The sequence below is a fragment of the Zingiber officinale genome, chromosome 7A, assembly GCF_018446385.1.
Source record: "Zingiber officinale cultivar Zhangliang chromosome 7A, Zo_v1.1, whole genome shotgun sequence".
Lineage (NCBI taxonomy): Eukaryota > Viridiplantae > Streptophyta > Magnoliopsida > Zingiberales > Zingiberaceae > Zingiber > Zingiber officinale.
In genome coordinates, this window is record NC_055998.1 from 37,051,339 (window position 1) to 37,068,506 (window position 17,168).

At 36.7% G+C, this 17,168-nt stretch overlaps 1 protein-coding gene across 1 annotated transcript; it reads left to right on the forward strand.

The window, feature by feature from the left end:
- Positions 1–3,698: 3,698 nt before the first annotated feature.
- LOC122001327 (ARF guanine-nucleotide exchange factor GNOM-like) lies at positions 3,699–8,800 on the forward strand. The gene is made up of 2 exons (XM_042556016.1): positions 3,699–4,726; positions 4,816–8,800. Exons 1-2 carry the CDS (start codon positions 4,016–4,018, stop codon positions 8,377–8,379), a joined length of 4,275 nt encoding a protein of 1,424 aa, XP_042411950.1. The 5' UTR covers positions 3,699–4,015; the 3' UTR covers positions 8,380–8,800.
- The last annotated feature ends 8,368 nt before the right edge of the window (positions 8,801–17,168 follow it).

Below are 17,168 nucleotides of genomic sequence, written 5' to 3' on the forward strand. Positions count from 1 at the left end.
GCTCCCCCTTGACTTGAGCTCCTCTTCTTCTTCTCCCACTTCTTTAGATGCTCCAACTTCTTGAACTCTCCCTTCCTTGAGCATCTTGTGTGGTAGTGTCCAAGTTCTCCACACGTAAAGCATCTAATGTGCTTCTTCTCCTTCTTCTTCTTACAACTCAAATTAGATTCTAAAGAGATTGAATTGAGTTTAGGAGATACCTCTTTCTTACCCATAGGACATCTACTCTTGTAGTGTCCCTTCTCATTGCACTCGAAACAAATGATGTGATCTTTTGACTTTGCTTCGGTGGAGGTGCTCACTAGGTTGACTTCTTCCAAGATTTCTTCTTCTTCTTCTTCACTTGTCTTGGATTCTTCTTCAACCTTTGAGGATGTAGATGCTATATCTTTCTCATCCACACTTGTGGATGACCTTTCTTCATCCTTTTCCTCAAATGTGACCAAATTTACTTCCTCTTCTTCATTTGATGTTGAATTGGTCTCCACATCCGATTGGTCCTTCTTCTCCTCTTGGACCACTTCATCACTCTCTTCGGATTTTTCTTCTTCTTCTTGTGTAGGCAAAAATTCATCCCATGATAATTTCTTCACTTTGCTCCACAATTCATGGGCGTTCTCATATTTACCTACACCACTTATCACATTAGGAGGTAATAAATCAATTAAAATTGTTATTACCTTTGAGTTTGCCTCCGATCGTGAGGTTTGCTCCTCCGTCCAATGTCGTATTCGGAGCTTCTTTCCTTTCTTGTCCTTTGGGACTTTGAATGGCTCCTTTACCACCATCATGGTGTCCCAATCCGTGTTGAAGAAGATCTCCATCTTCATCATCCAATAGGTGATGTTCCCAAGGCTTCCTCCTTCAAACTTTGGAGGTTCAATCAAGTCGGTCATCTTTTGCCTCCTTGGCGGTTAGTCCAATAGAGAGCGTCCTCGCTCTGATACCACTTGTTGGGGGATCGGTGACCGGCTTGAAGGGGGGTTGGATAGACGGCGCCCCCAAATCGTTCGCTTCCTACGTTGTTAGCTTGCGCAGCGGAATAATACAAAAATAAACAAGCTAAACAAAATACAAGACAAGAAATACAAACCAAGCTACAGGATCATTTACGTGGTTCGGAGATAAAGCTCCTACTCCACGGCGTGTCCGTAAGGTGGACGATCCCTATCCGTCGGTGGATTACTCCCCGGAAGATCTCCGGCTAGCTCAAACCTCTTTGTGGGTGGAGAAACCTCACCACAAACTCACCAAGACCTCTTGGACATAAGGGAAACTCTTGAGCAATTGTAGACTACTAATTAGACCTTAACCAAGTCTAATTTCGTCAGGGATAACCAAGCTTCCAAGCCTTGGTTATATAGGTCGCGGGTTGGAAAATCCTGCCTACCAGTCGACTGCTAAAACATGCAGTCGACTGCCCTCTACGGAAATTCGACCATTACATCCCAACGGCTCGATTCCACACTAACCGAGCGAACAGAGACATTCTGTTCGCTATCAGTCGACTGCTCCAGTCGACTGCTAAAACATGCAGTCGACGCTACAGTACTGCTACAGTAGCGCTACAGTACTGCTGCAGTAGCGCTACAATACTGCTACAGTAAAACCCTAAAACTAAGATTTTACTCCGAGTACAATCTCTCATGCACTCGTACTCTCACCCTTATGACTCATTTGACGCTTCATTTGCAGCTTTAACCTCTTGCCTTCAAGCCTACTTCCTTTGGCTCTCGTCCCTCGGATGCATTCAAGCCCGCGGCTCATCCCCAATGTCATCCTTCGCGTATGCCTCGAAGTTGCTTCCCTCAGCCCTTATCCTCGCTGCCTTGTCCACGGTCCCTCAGATACTCCATCCTTCACCGGACCCGAAGCCATCAACCTAAGTCACATGTGTATCCTGCAAACCTGCATAACTCAAATATACATATCAAATACAAGGGTGAACCTAACTTAAACCCTTTGCCCAAACACCAAAACACATGGTCGCACGGACCATTGGGATTGCTCCAACAGTATGGACAACCTTCAACAGGCCGACCGACGGACTATGTCGGTTCGATCAGAGGCTAAGAAATGTTATAGGCCGATCGGGTGAGAAAAACATTTTTGACTGTTTGCCCAGTCAGTCAGACTTTCAACCTCCTTCAACTAGACTTGAGGGGAGGCATGTGATGCAGCGATAAGGAGGGGCCCACCCGACAGGAGTTGGTTGCCACAATGAAGGTCAAAGTCAAGACGGTCAACGTTCAGGTGTCATATGACCAAACGGATGATAAGCGTATTGGTCGATCGGGCGATCAATGCTCTGACCGGGGGAGAAGGTTCTGGTCTGACCCCGCCTTTGACTCGAGGAGGTGCGCCAGACAGCCAACGCTCAATGAGGTGTTGGACGCCAAAGGAAGGAGGAGACGATATGCAGAATCCGGGCTGAGCAGCTACCCCGCTCGGCCTAGCAACAAGGCTCGGCCTGGCAACAAGGTTCGACACAAGCACAGCAGAGTTCTGGGTGAGCAGACGTGGCATAAGCGCAACAAAGCTCCGATCGAGTGGACGGGACACAAGAGCAATGAAATTCTAGTCGAGCGACTAATCCGCTCGGCCTAGCAACGAACCCATGGTGTTATCTTTCGACATTCTTTTGAGAGTTAGTGTTGTTGACACTAGATGTGGTCGACAAGGAGATCGTACGACGAAAGCTTCCATTATCATATCAGAGATATGCTCGATAAGTCTTTTCAGGGGAAACTTTAAGAAGCGTGATCGTCTGGGGAAACGTGCATGCACGCTATAGGAACCTTATATAAAGGGGATCCAAGTATTGATGGAGGTATGCGATATATACTATTTGCGCTACAGTGTTCATTCTTGTTGCTCCACCTTTTATATCATCATTGATGACTGACTTGCGTCGGAGTGCCAACGTCGGGGGCCCCTTCCCTAACTCGGCACTGGCGTCATCTATTTTGTAGGGCACTGCGAAGTCTATGGACGGTCAGCGGAATCTCCACATCTCTAACATTCCATCTCATCGACTTTTGAACATGATCACATATATTAAATAAATTTGAATAACTTATGCATACTCAAAAGTTAATTGACTTACCGAATATTTATTTCATTTATTACATGTAGTCTATAATAATATTTTAAAAAATAATTATAAATTTTAAAATAGAGATTTTGAAAAATAAGTGCATAGTTATGATTAAAAAATTACTTGTATATTTACAAATATTAAATAAAGCATTAAAAAACTAGAGTATCCAGTGCGTAAAACTTCCATTGATGTGGGATTTCATAGCATAATCTATTATAGGTAACTTTATTCTATATTGTAAAAAATTATTTTTGTGAATTAAATCCCTGACCATTAGGTCATTACTATTGCGCTCCCCTTTAATATTAAGTAAAGAATATAATAAAAATAAATGCTAGCAAAAGTCTTAACTATATTTCTTTAAACACATTTTTTTCTTTTGTAAAAGATATATAAAATTAAGTATAAGAGAATAAAGAAAACTACACATGTTTGAGATAAAAGGAAATTAAAATTGTTATCGAAATTATTTACTAGAGAGTTGCCTTTCCATTGTAGCCCAAAAGTTTGTGATATTTTCGAAGTTGTAATTTTCGAGGAGTTAAGCTTAAAATTTTGTCCAAATAAATAAAAAAATAATCATAAAGAAATTGAGAGAAAAAAATAGAGCGAGAGAAGCGCCTCTCTTTCTCTCTCCCCCTCGGTATCTTCTTCCTCATGGAGATCTCGTCGTTGGCGTCTCCGTTTCATCGTCGGAGTTCCCTCCTCATCCTCGATCTTCATTAATCCCTCGATAAACCTCTGATCTCCACTTGTTCTTTCCATTTCTTGTTTCCATCCCTAGATCTGCCGGACTTCTCTTCCCGCGGAGATCTAATCTTTTCAATCACTTCCCGATCCGATCCCCCTCGGATCCCTCTGGCGCTGATACTTTTTTAGCCCTCTGATTTCAAAGATCCAATCTTTCCTACCAAGATGGGCCGCCGAGGGATCCAGAATTCCGCCATCGATGCTGCATCTCCAGACGCGGGGGACCTCGCCTGCGTGATATGCTCGGAGGTGAGCGCTGTTCTCGCCGTGATGCGCCGGAATGTTCGGTGGGGCAGCCGGTATGGTTCCCCCGACGAGGACGCCGGACTGGAACACTCTCTCATACGTTCTCTCAAGTCACTTCGCCGGCAGGTCTTTTCTTGGGGGTACGCCCTCAGCCCTTGGAGTTCCATTGAACCTTCCCTCTATCTCCGACCTTTCCTCGACGTGGTATGCTCCGACGAGACGAGTGCTCCTATTACCGGCGTCGCACTGTCCTCAATCTACAAAATCCTTATGCTGGACGCCCTGGATCCGGAGGCTGGTATCGGTGTGGATGCTGCTATGCATTTGGTGGTCGAGGCGGTCACCAGCTGCAGGTTTGAGGTGACGGACCCGGCGTCTGAGGAGGCTGTGTTGATGAAGATCCTCCAGGTCCTGCTTGCAATAATGCGGAGCCGAGCGTCTTCTGTGCTCAGCAATCAGCATGTCTGCACGATTGTCAACACGTGCTTCCGTGTTGTCCACCAGGCGGGCACGAAGGGGGAGCTGCTGCAGAGGTTCTCGCGTCAGACCATGCATGAGCTCATCCGATGCATCTTCTCACGCTTGCCTGATCTAAAGGCTGGTGCCGGATCTCTTTCTGTCAAGCCAGAGGTACTTACTAAGGAAATAAACTAGGAAAAAGTTCGGTAGTTTATTTTCATGTTCCCTTTTGAATATCAAATGATGAATTGGTTTTGCAGATGGGTGCAGTTGACAAGGACCAAACTTTTGGGATCAACCAAGAAGATAACGCAAATGCTAGTGTTGGACCTGCGAGCACAGGTGAGGAAGATAGCCATTCACCAGTAGAAGAAGCTCCAAATGGAGAGCAAATTAAAGTAGAACCGTATGGAATCCCTTGCATGTTGGAAATATTCCACTTTTTATGTTCCCTTTTGAATATAGATGAGCATATCGGGATAACTCGTGGAACAAATCAGATAGCTATTTATGAGGATGTGCCACTTTTTGCTCTTGGAATGATTAATTCAGTTATTGAATTAGGGGGTTCATCAATAAACCAGCATCAGAAGTTACTATCACTGATACAAGATGAGTTGTTTAGGAATTTGATGCAGCTTGGGTTGTCCATGAGTCCACTTATTTTGTCCATGGTTTGCAGCATAGCTCTGAACCTCTATAGGCAATTGTGTACTGAACTCAAATTGCAGCTCGAGGCATTCTTCTCTTGTGTTATCTTGAGGGTTGCACAAAGCCGATATGGGGCTACATACCATCAGCAAGAGGTAGCCATGGAGGCTCTTGTGGACTTCTGCAGGCAGAGAACATTTATGGCTGAAATGTATGCCAACTTTGATTGTGACATATCTTCAAGCAATGTCTTTGAAGAATTAGCTAACCTTCTATCAAAGAGTGCATTTCCTGTTAATTGCCCTCTTGCTTCCACACATCTTCTTGCACTGGATGGTTTGATTGCCATGGTTAAGGAAATGTCCAATAGGATTGAAAATGCATCTCTTTCTTCAGAACAAACTACATTAGAACTTGAGGTATTTTCTCCCTTTTGGACATTGAAATGTGAAGACGACTCTGACCCAAACCAGTGGGTAAGGTTTGTCAATCATATGAAGCACATCAAAAGAAGATTAATGATTGTTGCTGATCATTTCAATAGAGACCCCAAGAAAGGGTTAGAGTTTCTTAAAGGAACTCACCTCGTGCCTGAAAATCTGGATCCCCATAGTGTGGCATGCTTCTTCAGATATACAGCTGGATTGGATAAAAACCTTGTGGGGGATTACTTGGGAAATCATGATGAATTTTGTGTGAAGGTGCTTCATGAGTTTGTCCGCACTTTTGATTTCCAGAATTTGAATTTGGATACCGCTCTTCGCCTTTTTCTAGATACCTTCCGGTTGCCTGGTGAATCTCAGAAGATTCAGAGGGTACTCGAGGCTTTCTCAGAGCGATACTTTGAACAATCACCAGAGATTCTTGTTGACAAGGATGCTGCCCTTGTGCTGGCTTATTCACTTATAATGCTCAATACTGACCAACATAATGCCCAGGTTAAGAAGAAGATGACTGAGGAGGATTTTATACGGAATAATCGTCGCATTAATGGTGGAAATGATCTTCCAAGGGAGTTTTTATCAGAACTCTATCACTCAATATGCAGGAATGAGATAAGGACAATTCCTGAACAGGTTTCTGGTTTTTCAGAAATGTATCACAGCCGTTGGATTAATCTTATCCGAAAGTCCAAGAAGATGTCTCCTTATATTGTTTGTGATTCCCGTCCTCTCCTTGATCTTCAAATGTTTACAATCATGTCAGGTCCCACTGTTGCTGCTATCTCAGTAGTTTTTGATAATGCAGAACATGAAGAAATTCTTTTGACATGTATAGATGGCTTTTTGACTGTGGCAAAGATCTCAGCACACTACCATCTAGAAGATGCTTTAGATGATTTAGTAGTGTCCCTATGCAAATTCACAACCCTCTTGGACTCATCTTTCTTTGAGGAACCAGTGACCATATTTGCAGATGACATGAAAGCTAGATTAGCGCTTGAGACAGTTTTCAGTATAGCAAATTCATATGGAGACTGCATACGTAATGGCTGGAGAAATATCCTTGATTGCATACTAAGATTGCACAAATTGGGTCTTCTTCCTGCTTGCATTACCAGTGATGCAGCTGACGATTCTGAAACTTCTCTAGATTTAGTCTATGGAAAGCTTGTTCCTAACTCACTTTCTACCTCTCAAGTTCAAATGGTCACTCCCCGTAAATCCTCTGGGTTGATGGGGAGATTTACCCAGCTGTTATCTTTTGACATTGAAGATAAAAGGTTGGAACCAGATGAACAGCAGCTTGCTGCTCATCAGAGGACACTGCAGATAATAGAGGAGTGTCACATCGACAGTATATTCATGGAAAGCAAGTTTTTACATGCTGATTCACTAATGCAGATTGCTAGGGCCCTTACTGTAGCCGGTCATCCTCAGAAAGTTACCAATTCACCTGATGATGAAGAAACTGCAGTTTTTTGCTTGGAGCTACTTATTGCTATCACATTAAACAATCGAGATAGAATTGGACTCCTCTGGCAAGGTGTATATGAGCACATAGCCAATATAGTTCAGTCTACTGCAGTACCTTGTGCTCTTGTGGAAAAGGCAGTTTTTGGACTCCTAAGAATTTGCCAGAGGTTACTACCTTACAAGGAGAACCTGGTTGATGAGCTTTTAAGATCACTGCAGTTGGTTTTAAAGCTTGATGCACGTGTTGCAGATGCTTATTGTGAGAATATTACTCAGGAAATCGCACGGCTTGTGAAGGCTAATGCAACCCATATGAAATCTCAGGTTGGTTGGCGGACCATAATTTCACTGCTTTCTATCACAGCTCGCCACCCAGAAGCTTCAGAAGTGGGTTTTGAAGCACTTTTGTTCATTATGTCTGAAGGAGCTCACATTTCACCGGCCAACTATATCCTTTTGATTGAAGCTTCACGTCATTTTGCAGAATCTCGTGTTGGACTAACAGATAGATCAGTACGAGCAATAGATCTAATGGCAGAATCCTTTAATTGTCTTTTTTGCTGGTCTCGTGAGACTAGAGATGCTGGTGAGGAAGCTGATAAAATTTCAGACGGAATTAGAGAGATGTGGGAAAGGCTTATCCAAGCACTGAGAAAGATCTGCCTGGATCAGAGAGAGAAAGTAAGGAATCATGCTTTGTTATCTTTGCAGAAATGCCTGGTAGGAGCAGAAGGAATGTGCCTGTTACCCTCAACATGGTTGTGGGCCTTTGATCAAGTTATATTTACTGTGCTTGATGATTTACTGGAGATTGTACAAAACCAGTCGCCAAAAGATTACCGGAACATGGAGGGCACACTTACACATGCCATGAAGTTGCTATCAAGAGTGTTTTTGCAGCTAGTTCAAGAGCTTTCTCAGCAAAGTAGTTTCTGCAAGCTGTGGCTAGGGGTCATTGAGCGGATGGAGAAGTACATGAAAGTTAAGGTGAGAGGTAGGAAAAGTGAGAAACTACAAGAACTGATTCCTGAACTTCTCAAGAACATTCTGTTGATCATGAAATCAAAGGGAATCCTTTCAGAAAGGAGCACCACAGATGAAGATAACTTGTGGGAGTTGGCATGGCTTCATATAAACAATATTGCACCTCTATTGCAGTCTGAATTGTTACCTGTTCAGGAAATGGAACAATTACATTCAGGTGTTCAGGCTGATCTGAGTAGCCCTAGGCTAGTGGCTGAGCCCTCTGTTGGTTAGGCTGGAGTTGTTGCGAGGTCCTTCTGATTCATTTTATTGTAAGAGGCATAAAAATTCTCTCAAAGGGGGCGCTCCTGTTTATTTCTCACATGTGGTGGTCATCAACTTTTAGACACTTATGGTGTCATCTTCTTTTGGATCATTGATTGCTTGAGTGAAGTCTCATTGCGGGACGATCATAGCTGAGTCTTAAGCTGAATTGGTTCTCTTTGACTACCATGTAAAGTTTGGAGTTTGTTAAAGATTTGGATGAGCAAAGAGGTACTAATGGATTAAAGGCTAAATTTTTCTTGCCAGTGACTCCCTCCAGATGCAATCTGTAAGATCATCTCTGCATTCATCTTTTTTTACATCGCATGCTTTTGTTTTCTCAATGTCAATATACTTCTTATAGAATGTGAATTAAAATTAATTTTTGGTATTTCTGATATCATTATATGTAATACAGGCAATTTGGCTCATCTTTCTAAGATGTCAAACAAATTTTGTCTATTTTCAGTTCATTGTATCCTGCAAATTATGGTAGTTGAATATAATATATATATATCCTGCACACTCCTCCTGGATGACACTCACAAGTCTGGGCGCAGTTGCCCCTATTCACTTTTGGGAATCAGGGCACCGAGATGGGCATTCGGACGTCTGGACTTATGAGGGTCGCTTAGGAGTGTATAGGATAAGGGTGTGTAGGCTAAACAATCTTTATATATAATGTAGTTAAGTCGTATGTTAATCTAACTTGGTACGATTAAAAATATCCAACATGTCTATTGGTTTAGGTGATCAATTTTCCATTTTCTAAGGCTGTGTTACTTGAGTAGAAAGGAACATAAGTAGAGATACCCTTCCACTGTTTAATTTGGTAGATAAACAAGTCTAGCAAATGAAGAGAAACACAAAGATTTAGTGTGATGGCCGGTGGAAAGCTTCCGTGGAGCTAGGCCAGTCACCTTAGGATTAGTCGGTGTAAGCTGGATACCTAGTGTCAACTAAAAAAAACACACACACAAGTGCTCCTTTCTTCTCAAGCTCTTCCTCCCGAAGGACAGGACACCTATGGGCTATGGTGCAGAAAAACATAAAAATACAAACAACCTATAAAGCTCTGGTGAAGAATACAAAGTACAATGATTTGGTCCTTGTTTTCTCGTTCCCTTTTCTTCCATCTCTCAGGTAAAGAAACTTGGCTTCGTCCCACATCCTTTCACCTCCTTTTCTTCTTCCTCCTTTAACCCTTCACCTTTCCCATCCACCGGAGTAAAACAGTATAAAAGTTGGTAAGGTTTAGTTGCAGTTTGAAGATGTAATTTATTAAGTAGGTAAAAGTCTTCAAATCTACTGCCAAGTCTTGACTTACCTTACAAATTGTGGATGAGTCCCATCCTGATTATTTCAGTAATAAATTTCTTCAACTATTCTCCTCGTATCTGCTTCATCATTTCCAACCTCTCTTAGAACTAGTTCTTAATGGAAAGCCATTTCTTGGTGGTTGACAATCTAAGTTGTTTGATGTGGGTTTGCTTAGCAGATTATTAATTGACATAGTTGTAGATTGTTAATCGAGGTAGTTATCAAAATCATACGATTCATAATACATATTATATGATTTGATATGATCCACATATAAAACAATACAATTCTTATTCTTTTATATTATTCTGGTTTAGTTTATACTATATTGCATTTAATTAATTTATTTTTTAACAGGTTGAATTTGGTTTTGATCGGGTTAACTTTAAATGATTTTCCTTTTTTAGAATTGTCTAAATAAGATTCAGATGATGATCAAATTATCATCATGGTACTTTTTATTTTCAATTCTTACATACGAATTGAAAATAAAAAGTACCATGATGATAATTTGATCATCATCTGAATCTTATTTAGACAATTCTAAAAAAGGAAAATCATTTAAAGTTAACCCGATCAAAACCAAATTCAACCTGTTAAAAAATAAATTAATTAAATGCAATATAGTATAAACTAAACCAGAATAATATAAAAGGAAGAAAAGAATAATGGATTTTGTATTATGCTATAGAGGTATGAACACAATGAGATCTCAAAGTTGACCATGTTATAGAAGGAAAAAATATCTTATCAAATAGAGACACAAAATTGATGATAGCCAACTGTGAATTTGACACTTGAACAATTATTGAGAAGAATAATATTTTGTCATGTTATCACGCTGATATATAAAATGACAATGAAAATGATATTTTAGTAATAACCTAGAAGTAGTATCATGTCTAAGTTGCTTTCCATTTGATTTGATGACAATGATTTCTCTATGTCAAGCATTTGAAAGGAAAATTCATATTACTCATTTTATTTCAATTCTTAATGAAATGAAACAAATACTAATTTATGCTTTGTCATTAGTGAATCAATATCAATTTTACTCAAGTTGAGTGCAAGTAGCTGGATTCTAGGTGTAGATATTGGATTACAAATTGTAATGAGTTAAGTTTTGAAGTTTGATATTCCAAATGGAAAAAAAAAATTGAGACCATTGAACTTGCCCACTTAGAAGTATATATTCATTTGTTGAATTATTTTCAAAGCAAACAAAACCTGTGATTTTTAGGTACCTTGGAAACTTGATTGGCATTTATGTTTGATTCGGTACATAATGGTTGTTACAAAAACATAACACTTACAGTTGCTCTGTGGGCTTCCCTTGTTGGTACCTTAATTTCTATGTATAATATTTTCTCAAATTATTTATGGACACGAACACTTGAAAATATTCCTGCTTTTGAGAGGGCTGTATTTCAGTCCTTGAGTCAGAATATTTTTTGACCATTTTCTGGAATTAAACATATAATTTAACCCTCTCTCTCCATGATTAAGGAAATCTTAGTAATGCCATTATCACTGGATTTCAACACAATTATTATTGCAGGCGATAACTAGTTTCAGAGTATATATATTTGTAGAACAAGCCTTAAACTGAGATGGCAAGCCTGAAGATAGACAGGTTCGAACCGGAAATAGCTTATCAGATAAAATTGTTACCATTCTTTTTAATTTTGTTTGACTCGACTATATATCGGCAGCTGCCATAAACATTAAAGGACGACGCTTTTAAAATGAAGAATACGTATGTATACGGTTAATTGGTAACTTTAGAATATATTTTTTGAGTTTTTAATTAAAAGGTTGTAATTTAACAAGTCTACGAATATATTTTTTTTTTTTCAAATTCATACAAATATCTATCACGTTTGATGAGTCAGGACCGCACTTGTTTGATCCGTCATGCAGTATATAACAACATTCACAACTCATTCATATGTTATAACAGTTGCTATCTCATAAAAATATATGAAGTCCACTACCGCATACTTGTTATAACAATAAATCTTTTTTAATCATATTTTTTTTAATATTAATCTTTATTATTTATGAGTTTTATCATTCACTTAATTATTTTAAAATTATATCATATTAAATAAATATATTTTAAAATATTTAAATTATTATTTTTTTAATAATAATCTTACTTTTTAAAAATAATTTTACTGTTTTAAAAAATAATATTAAAATTTTATTATTTCAATCATTTGACTATTTTTAAAATTCATAATTTTTTAATAAAAAAAATACACAAATAGTGTAGGCTACTCCACGTTTGCATGAACATGTTCAAGAATCCTTCATAATTGGTTTAACACCAAGAGGGTGTTATAACTAGGGGTGTAAATAAGTCAAATCGCTCATGAGTTATTCGAAGCTCGATTCGATAAAAGTTCGTTTGAGCTCGTTTAATGAGGTTCGTTAAGATAAACAAATCAAGCTCAAGCTTCACAATATTCGGCTCGGTAGCTCGTGAACATGTTCGTTAAGTTCATAAATCAACTTTTAAATAAAAATAATAATAGTTTTGATATTGAATTTATAGATTTTACACTCTACTTAGGAAAAACATAGACAAATATATTAAATTTATATATTAGAATAAAATTATAAATTTTAACAAGAATATTATAATTTTTTAAAATATATAATTTAGTTTTTAATGATTATTTAAATTTATAATTTATATTTATTAAGCTCGTTTAGGCTCGATAAAAGTTCGAATAAGCTCGTGAACTATGAATATATTCGTTAAATAAAACTCGAGCTCGGCTCGATTATAAACGAGCCAAATTCTCAAACATCTTTCGGCTCGGCTCGGCTCGGCTCAATCACATTGTGGATGCCCTAAGAGCATCCACAACCCACTTTTATTATAACATCCATCACTTCATCAAAAAATATGAGATTCATTGTCACATACTTATTATAACAACATATTTCGTTCACTCATATTCCTTATAACATTAATACTCATTATTTATAGGTCTCATTGCCCACTCGATTATCTTAAAATTATATCATATTAAATAAATATATTTTAAAATATTTAAATTATTTTTAATAATAATCTTATCTTTTAAAAATAATTTTACTATTTTTAAAAAGTAATCTTACCATTATTAATTTTAAATTTTTTAATAAATAAAATTTTTAAAAAACAAACATGGGGGCTGACCATGTTATCTTGAACGCCTTTGGAGTGTTATAACACCCTTTCACATTGGTATTAACTCCAAGGAGGTATTATAAATACCCCATTAATGGCTATTAAAATTTCTTATTAAGATAATAATAGATTTGTTTAAAAGAAATCAAAAAGTAAAAATAAAAAAATAATAATAATAGATTTTTTAAAAAAAAATTAAGCATCGAGGTTGGAATGAAATAATAATAAAAAATTTAATTATTAACATACAATATAATTTTTATGCTTCATCATAGGCTCCCGAGGTTACAGTGTTAGGTCCTCTAACAACATCCACAATAGAAAATATTTAGAAAAAAATATATATTTTTTAAATATCTTCTCCTCTTGAATATTTATAATTGGACGAGCATATTTAAAAGATATTAAAAATCATCGGATATAAATTTATGTCCGATAATTTTTCTTTTGTGACATGCAATTGAGTTCGGATCTTTTGTTCCAAAATCATGTGTCACTTCTGTTCTGCTCGCCGATCAGATGAGCTAAATCATATCTCAAAGATATTGCACACATCTCAACAATATCATGACTGTTTGATCGATAAAGGAATATGAGGATATATAATTTTGACATAGAGGATCCGAACTACATGAAATTGGCCCACATTTTGATGGACAATGGTATTTTTAAAAAAAAATTCAATCACTTTGGAAAAATTTAAAAAAAATGAACGTTGCTTTTATTTATTTTTTTTTGAAAAATTTAATCAACAATTTGGAAAAATCGAAAAATGAATTTGCCAACGTTCATTCTTTGAAAGGTTGTGCAACGTTTGTTCTGTGCCCTATATACATCATTTTTTTCATTTATTTCTTATTATAAAAAAATCATTGAAGATCTAAAATTTTAAAAAAAATGGATAAAACTTTTGGTGATTATTTTAGAAATTTATTTAACACTCTAAATATCGATGAAAATCATACTGAAGAAAATTTTCAAGTTCATCCTAATGTCCTCCGTTCTCAATTTTCATTTCTCACTTAACACTCACCAAATTTCTAATCTTTTCCATATCCACTACCATATTATCATAATTTTTAAAGTTGTCCAAATTCTTTCAGTGATAACTCTCGAGCTCCGTTTTATGCATGCCCCCTAGAATATTGGTAGAGTAGTTAATATTTCATGTAACTTTCATCTCATGAAATTAATCTGCTTCCGTCATTGAGGATTCAATCAAATTAATCGAGAAGAGCTTAATGCAACTGACAGTGATAAAATTATAAAAATACCTCATGCGCCCCGATTTATAAGTTCTATTATTCTCATCTGAAATATGACTTGATGATATTATTATCGATGAAACAACATAGACGGACAATGAATCAGATGCAGATTATAGCAAGCGAATAATGTGGACAGTAGCAGATGATAAGTTCATTGCAACGGCTTACATAATCATGAGTGAAGATTCAGTTACCTCCCTCCATATCCGTAGGACCGATTCTAAGGGACCGCTGATGTGCGGGTTTCATATTTTTTTTATGAGTGAAAATTCAGTAGTTAGGAATGCCTAGAAGAGTGAGTCTTTTTGGAAACGAGCGGTGACATACTATAATGCCAATCGAGATAAGGGAGCTAAAAAGATAACTGCGGATAAAGTAAAATCACATTGGGCTTCGGTGAAAAAGATATATAATAGAATCTACAATAAATAGTACAATGATCAACCAACTGGATAAAGCGACGATGATTTGATAGTGTGAGTTCATGAATATAAAAGTACTTTTAAATCTACTTTCCAATATAACATGTGTTGAGGATTGTGAAAGATAGTCTAATATACGCACCTCAATTCTCAGAACAACGGACTGCAAAGAAAGCAAGAACATCATAATTATCAGATGCACATACTGATTCTTCTAATCCTAACACAATTGTTGATGTGGATGACAGAGAAGCCCGATCTCGTCCAATAGGTTAGAAGGTAGCAAAGAGGAAAGACAAAGAAAAAGTAGACATAATTAATAAATTAAATCAGGCTATGCAACAATCAGTAGCACATTTGGAGGAGTATAATAATAATAAGAATGGATCAACTCATCCAAGCACATCAACTTCTCATAATGGACACATGAGATATAAGATAAACAACTTCAGAACCAGCTAGTGATATGTGAATAACCGAAGAAAAGATTGAACATGTAATGAGTTTATTTATTTTATTAATTCCTTGTTTATTTTATTAATTGTGATTTGTAATTTCTTTGATTTATCATTATGTGTTTTATTAATTTAATATGATTTATAACTTTGTATTTTAATATAGAATTTTTAAAATATTTGTATTCCGATGCTATGCTATTTTTTTAAATTGGTAGGTTTTGTATTTTTTTAATAAAATATTAATATTAAAATATTAATATTAAATAATTATTATATTATATAAAATAATATGTGAAAAATATTTATAGATAAATAATAGAGAAATATATTAAATTAAAAAATATAATTAATTTTATTTAAATATAAAATTAGATATAGATTAATAAAATAATTCTAGACCCATATATATTTGTTGATAAAATATTTGATTATGAAATTAGAAATATTTAATGGGTGAGATCATAAATATTTAGTTGGTAAAATATTGGACGATGGAATTTTTATATTTAGAGAGTGAAATATTTAAAAAGTAAAGTGGAGGTCTAAGTTTGAATTCCAACTACGGTATAAGTAGATTTTTTTTTTTTTAGATCATTGACTAATTAGATGGCCTGTTTTCCAATTACAACAAACATTTTTTTTCCTTTTTTCCTATTCCACAGTCTCACATCTCAATATTCGAAAGAAAAAATAATACAAAACTACTAATTATAATCATAAAATTTAAATTTAAAGTTCCTAAATTTAACATCGTAAAAACTCTTCAGTATAATATTGGGAAGTGAGATTTGGCACGAACAAATTTAATTTGCTTGTTCAAGATCAATAACTTTCTTATCTTCCTTTCCCTCTGGAAGGCATAGCTTAAGGGCAAAGGCAACAGTGAACTGTGATTGCAAAGCATAGTCAATGTAGCTAAGTTTTCAAATAGTTGTGCCAAGGATGCTATAGAAGAAGCTCCGGGGGTTGGGTGCCGTTGTTAGGCCTTCCAACAATAGACTAAGTATATGGAATTCAAGACTCAACTACAGCATGACTCGATAATGTTGACTATCAGGATTAGTCTCCATGTGTACTTACTTGTTTTACCCTGATAGTTGGTGGAAACTTTCATGTACTTGAACCGATCATCTCTAGAATCAGTCGATCTGAAAGCATGAATATCTTATATCAACTAAGAAAATGCCATAGAAGAAACATGCTTAACACACCTAACAAATTTTGGAGTAAATCCGACTTTATTTGTGTTAAAACATGAAAAATATAAAGATGAAAATGATGAAAAATCATGTGCTAAAAGAGAAAAGAAAAAAAAAATAAAGGGTGTTTGGTTTGAATATTTTCTATTTTTATTTTCTGTGAAAATAGAAAACATGTTTGGTTGACAATTTTTACATCTATTTTTTTTAGAAAATGAGATATCGTTTATCATAAAATTAGAAAAATATCTAAAAGTCATTTTCTAAGAAAAAAAGAAAATGCAGTCGAAAAAAGGAAAACGTTGTCGAAAAAAGAAAAATGTGGTCCTCAACTTATCACACATTTTTTTCCGCCTCTCCCTTCCTCCCGTGCCTCCCATGCCCTAAAACGCCGCTTCCGCCACTCCTCTCCCAATTTCTTCTCGTGCCCTAACATCCTTTCCGTCACACTGCCGCTCCTTCGCCCCCTGTTGCTCATGCGCCGCCAACCCTTGGTCGATCCTGCCTCCCCGTCTATCGAGCTTACCTCCTCGATATTTTCACGCGGTCCTTTCCGTCTGTCGCCTCCTCAACAAATTGCGTAAGCATTTCCTTTCATCTGTCGGGTTCACCTTTTCCCTTCCATCACGATCTTCTTGCGGCGTCGCAAATCCAACCACAAGCATTTATCTACATCCACCTCTATTTAATTTATTCCTGATCGTGTAAGCATCAAAGCCATATTTTCAATTTGTTCCATGGCAAATTTTCAACCTTTGACTTAATCTCGTATGTTATTAATCTTTAACATCATGCATCTTGTTCCTTTGGCTCAAACAATTACTTCTCTAATGCAAACTGATTATGTTTTGAGTTCCCACATGAAGATGAGTAGATCAAAGTTGAATGATAACTTTTTTGCTTTTTCCGTT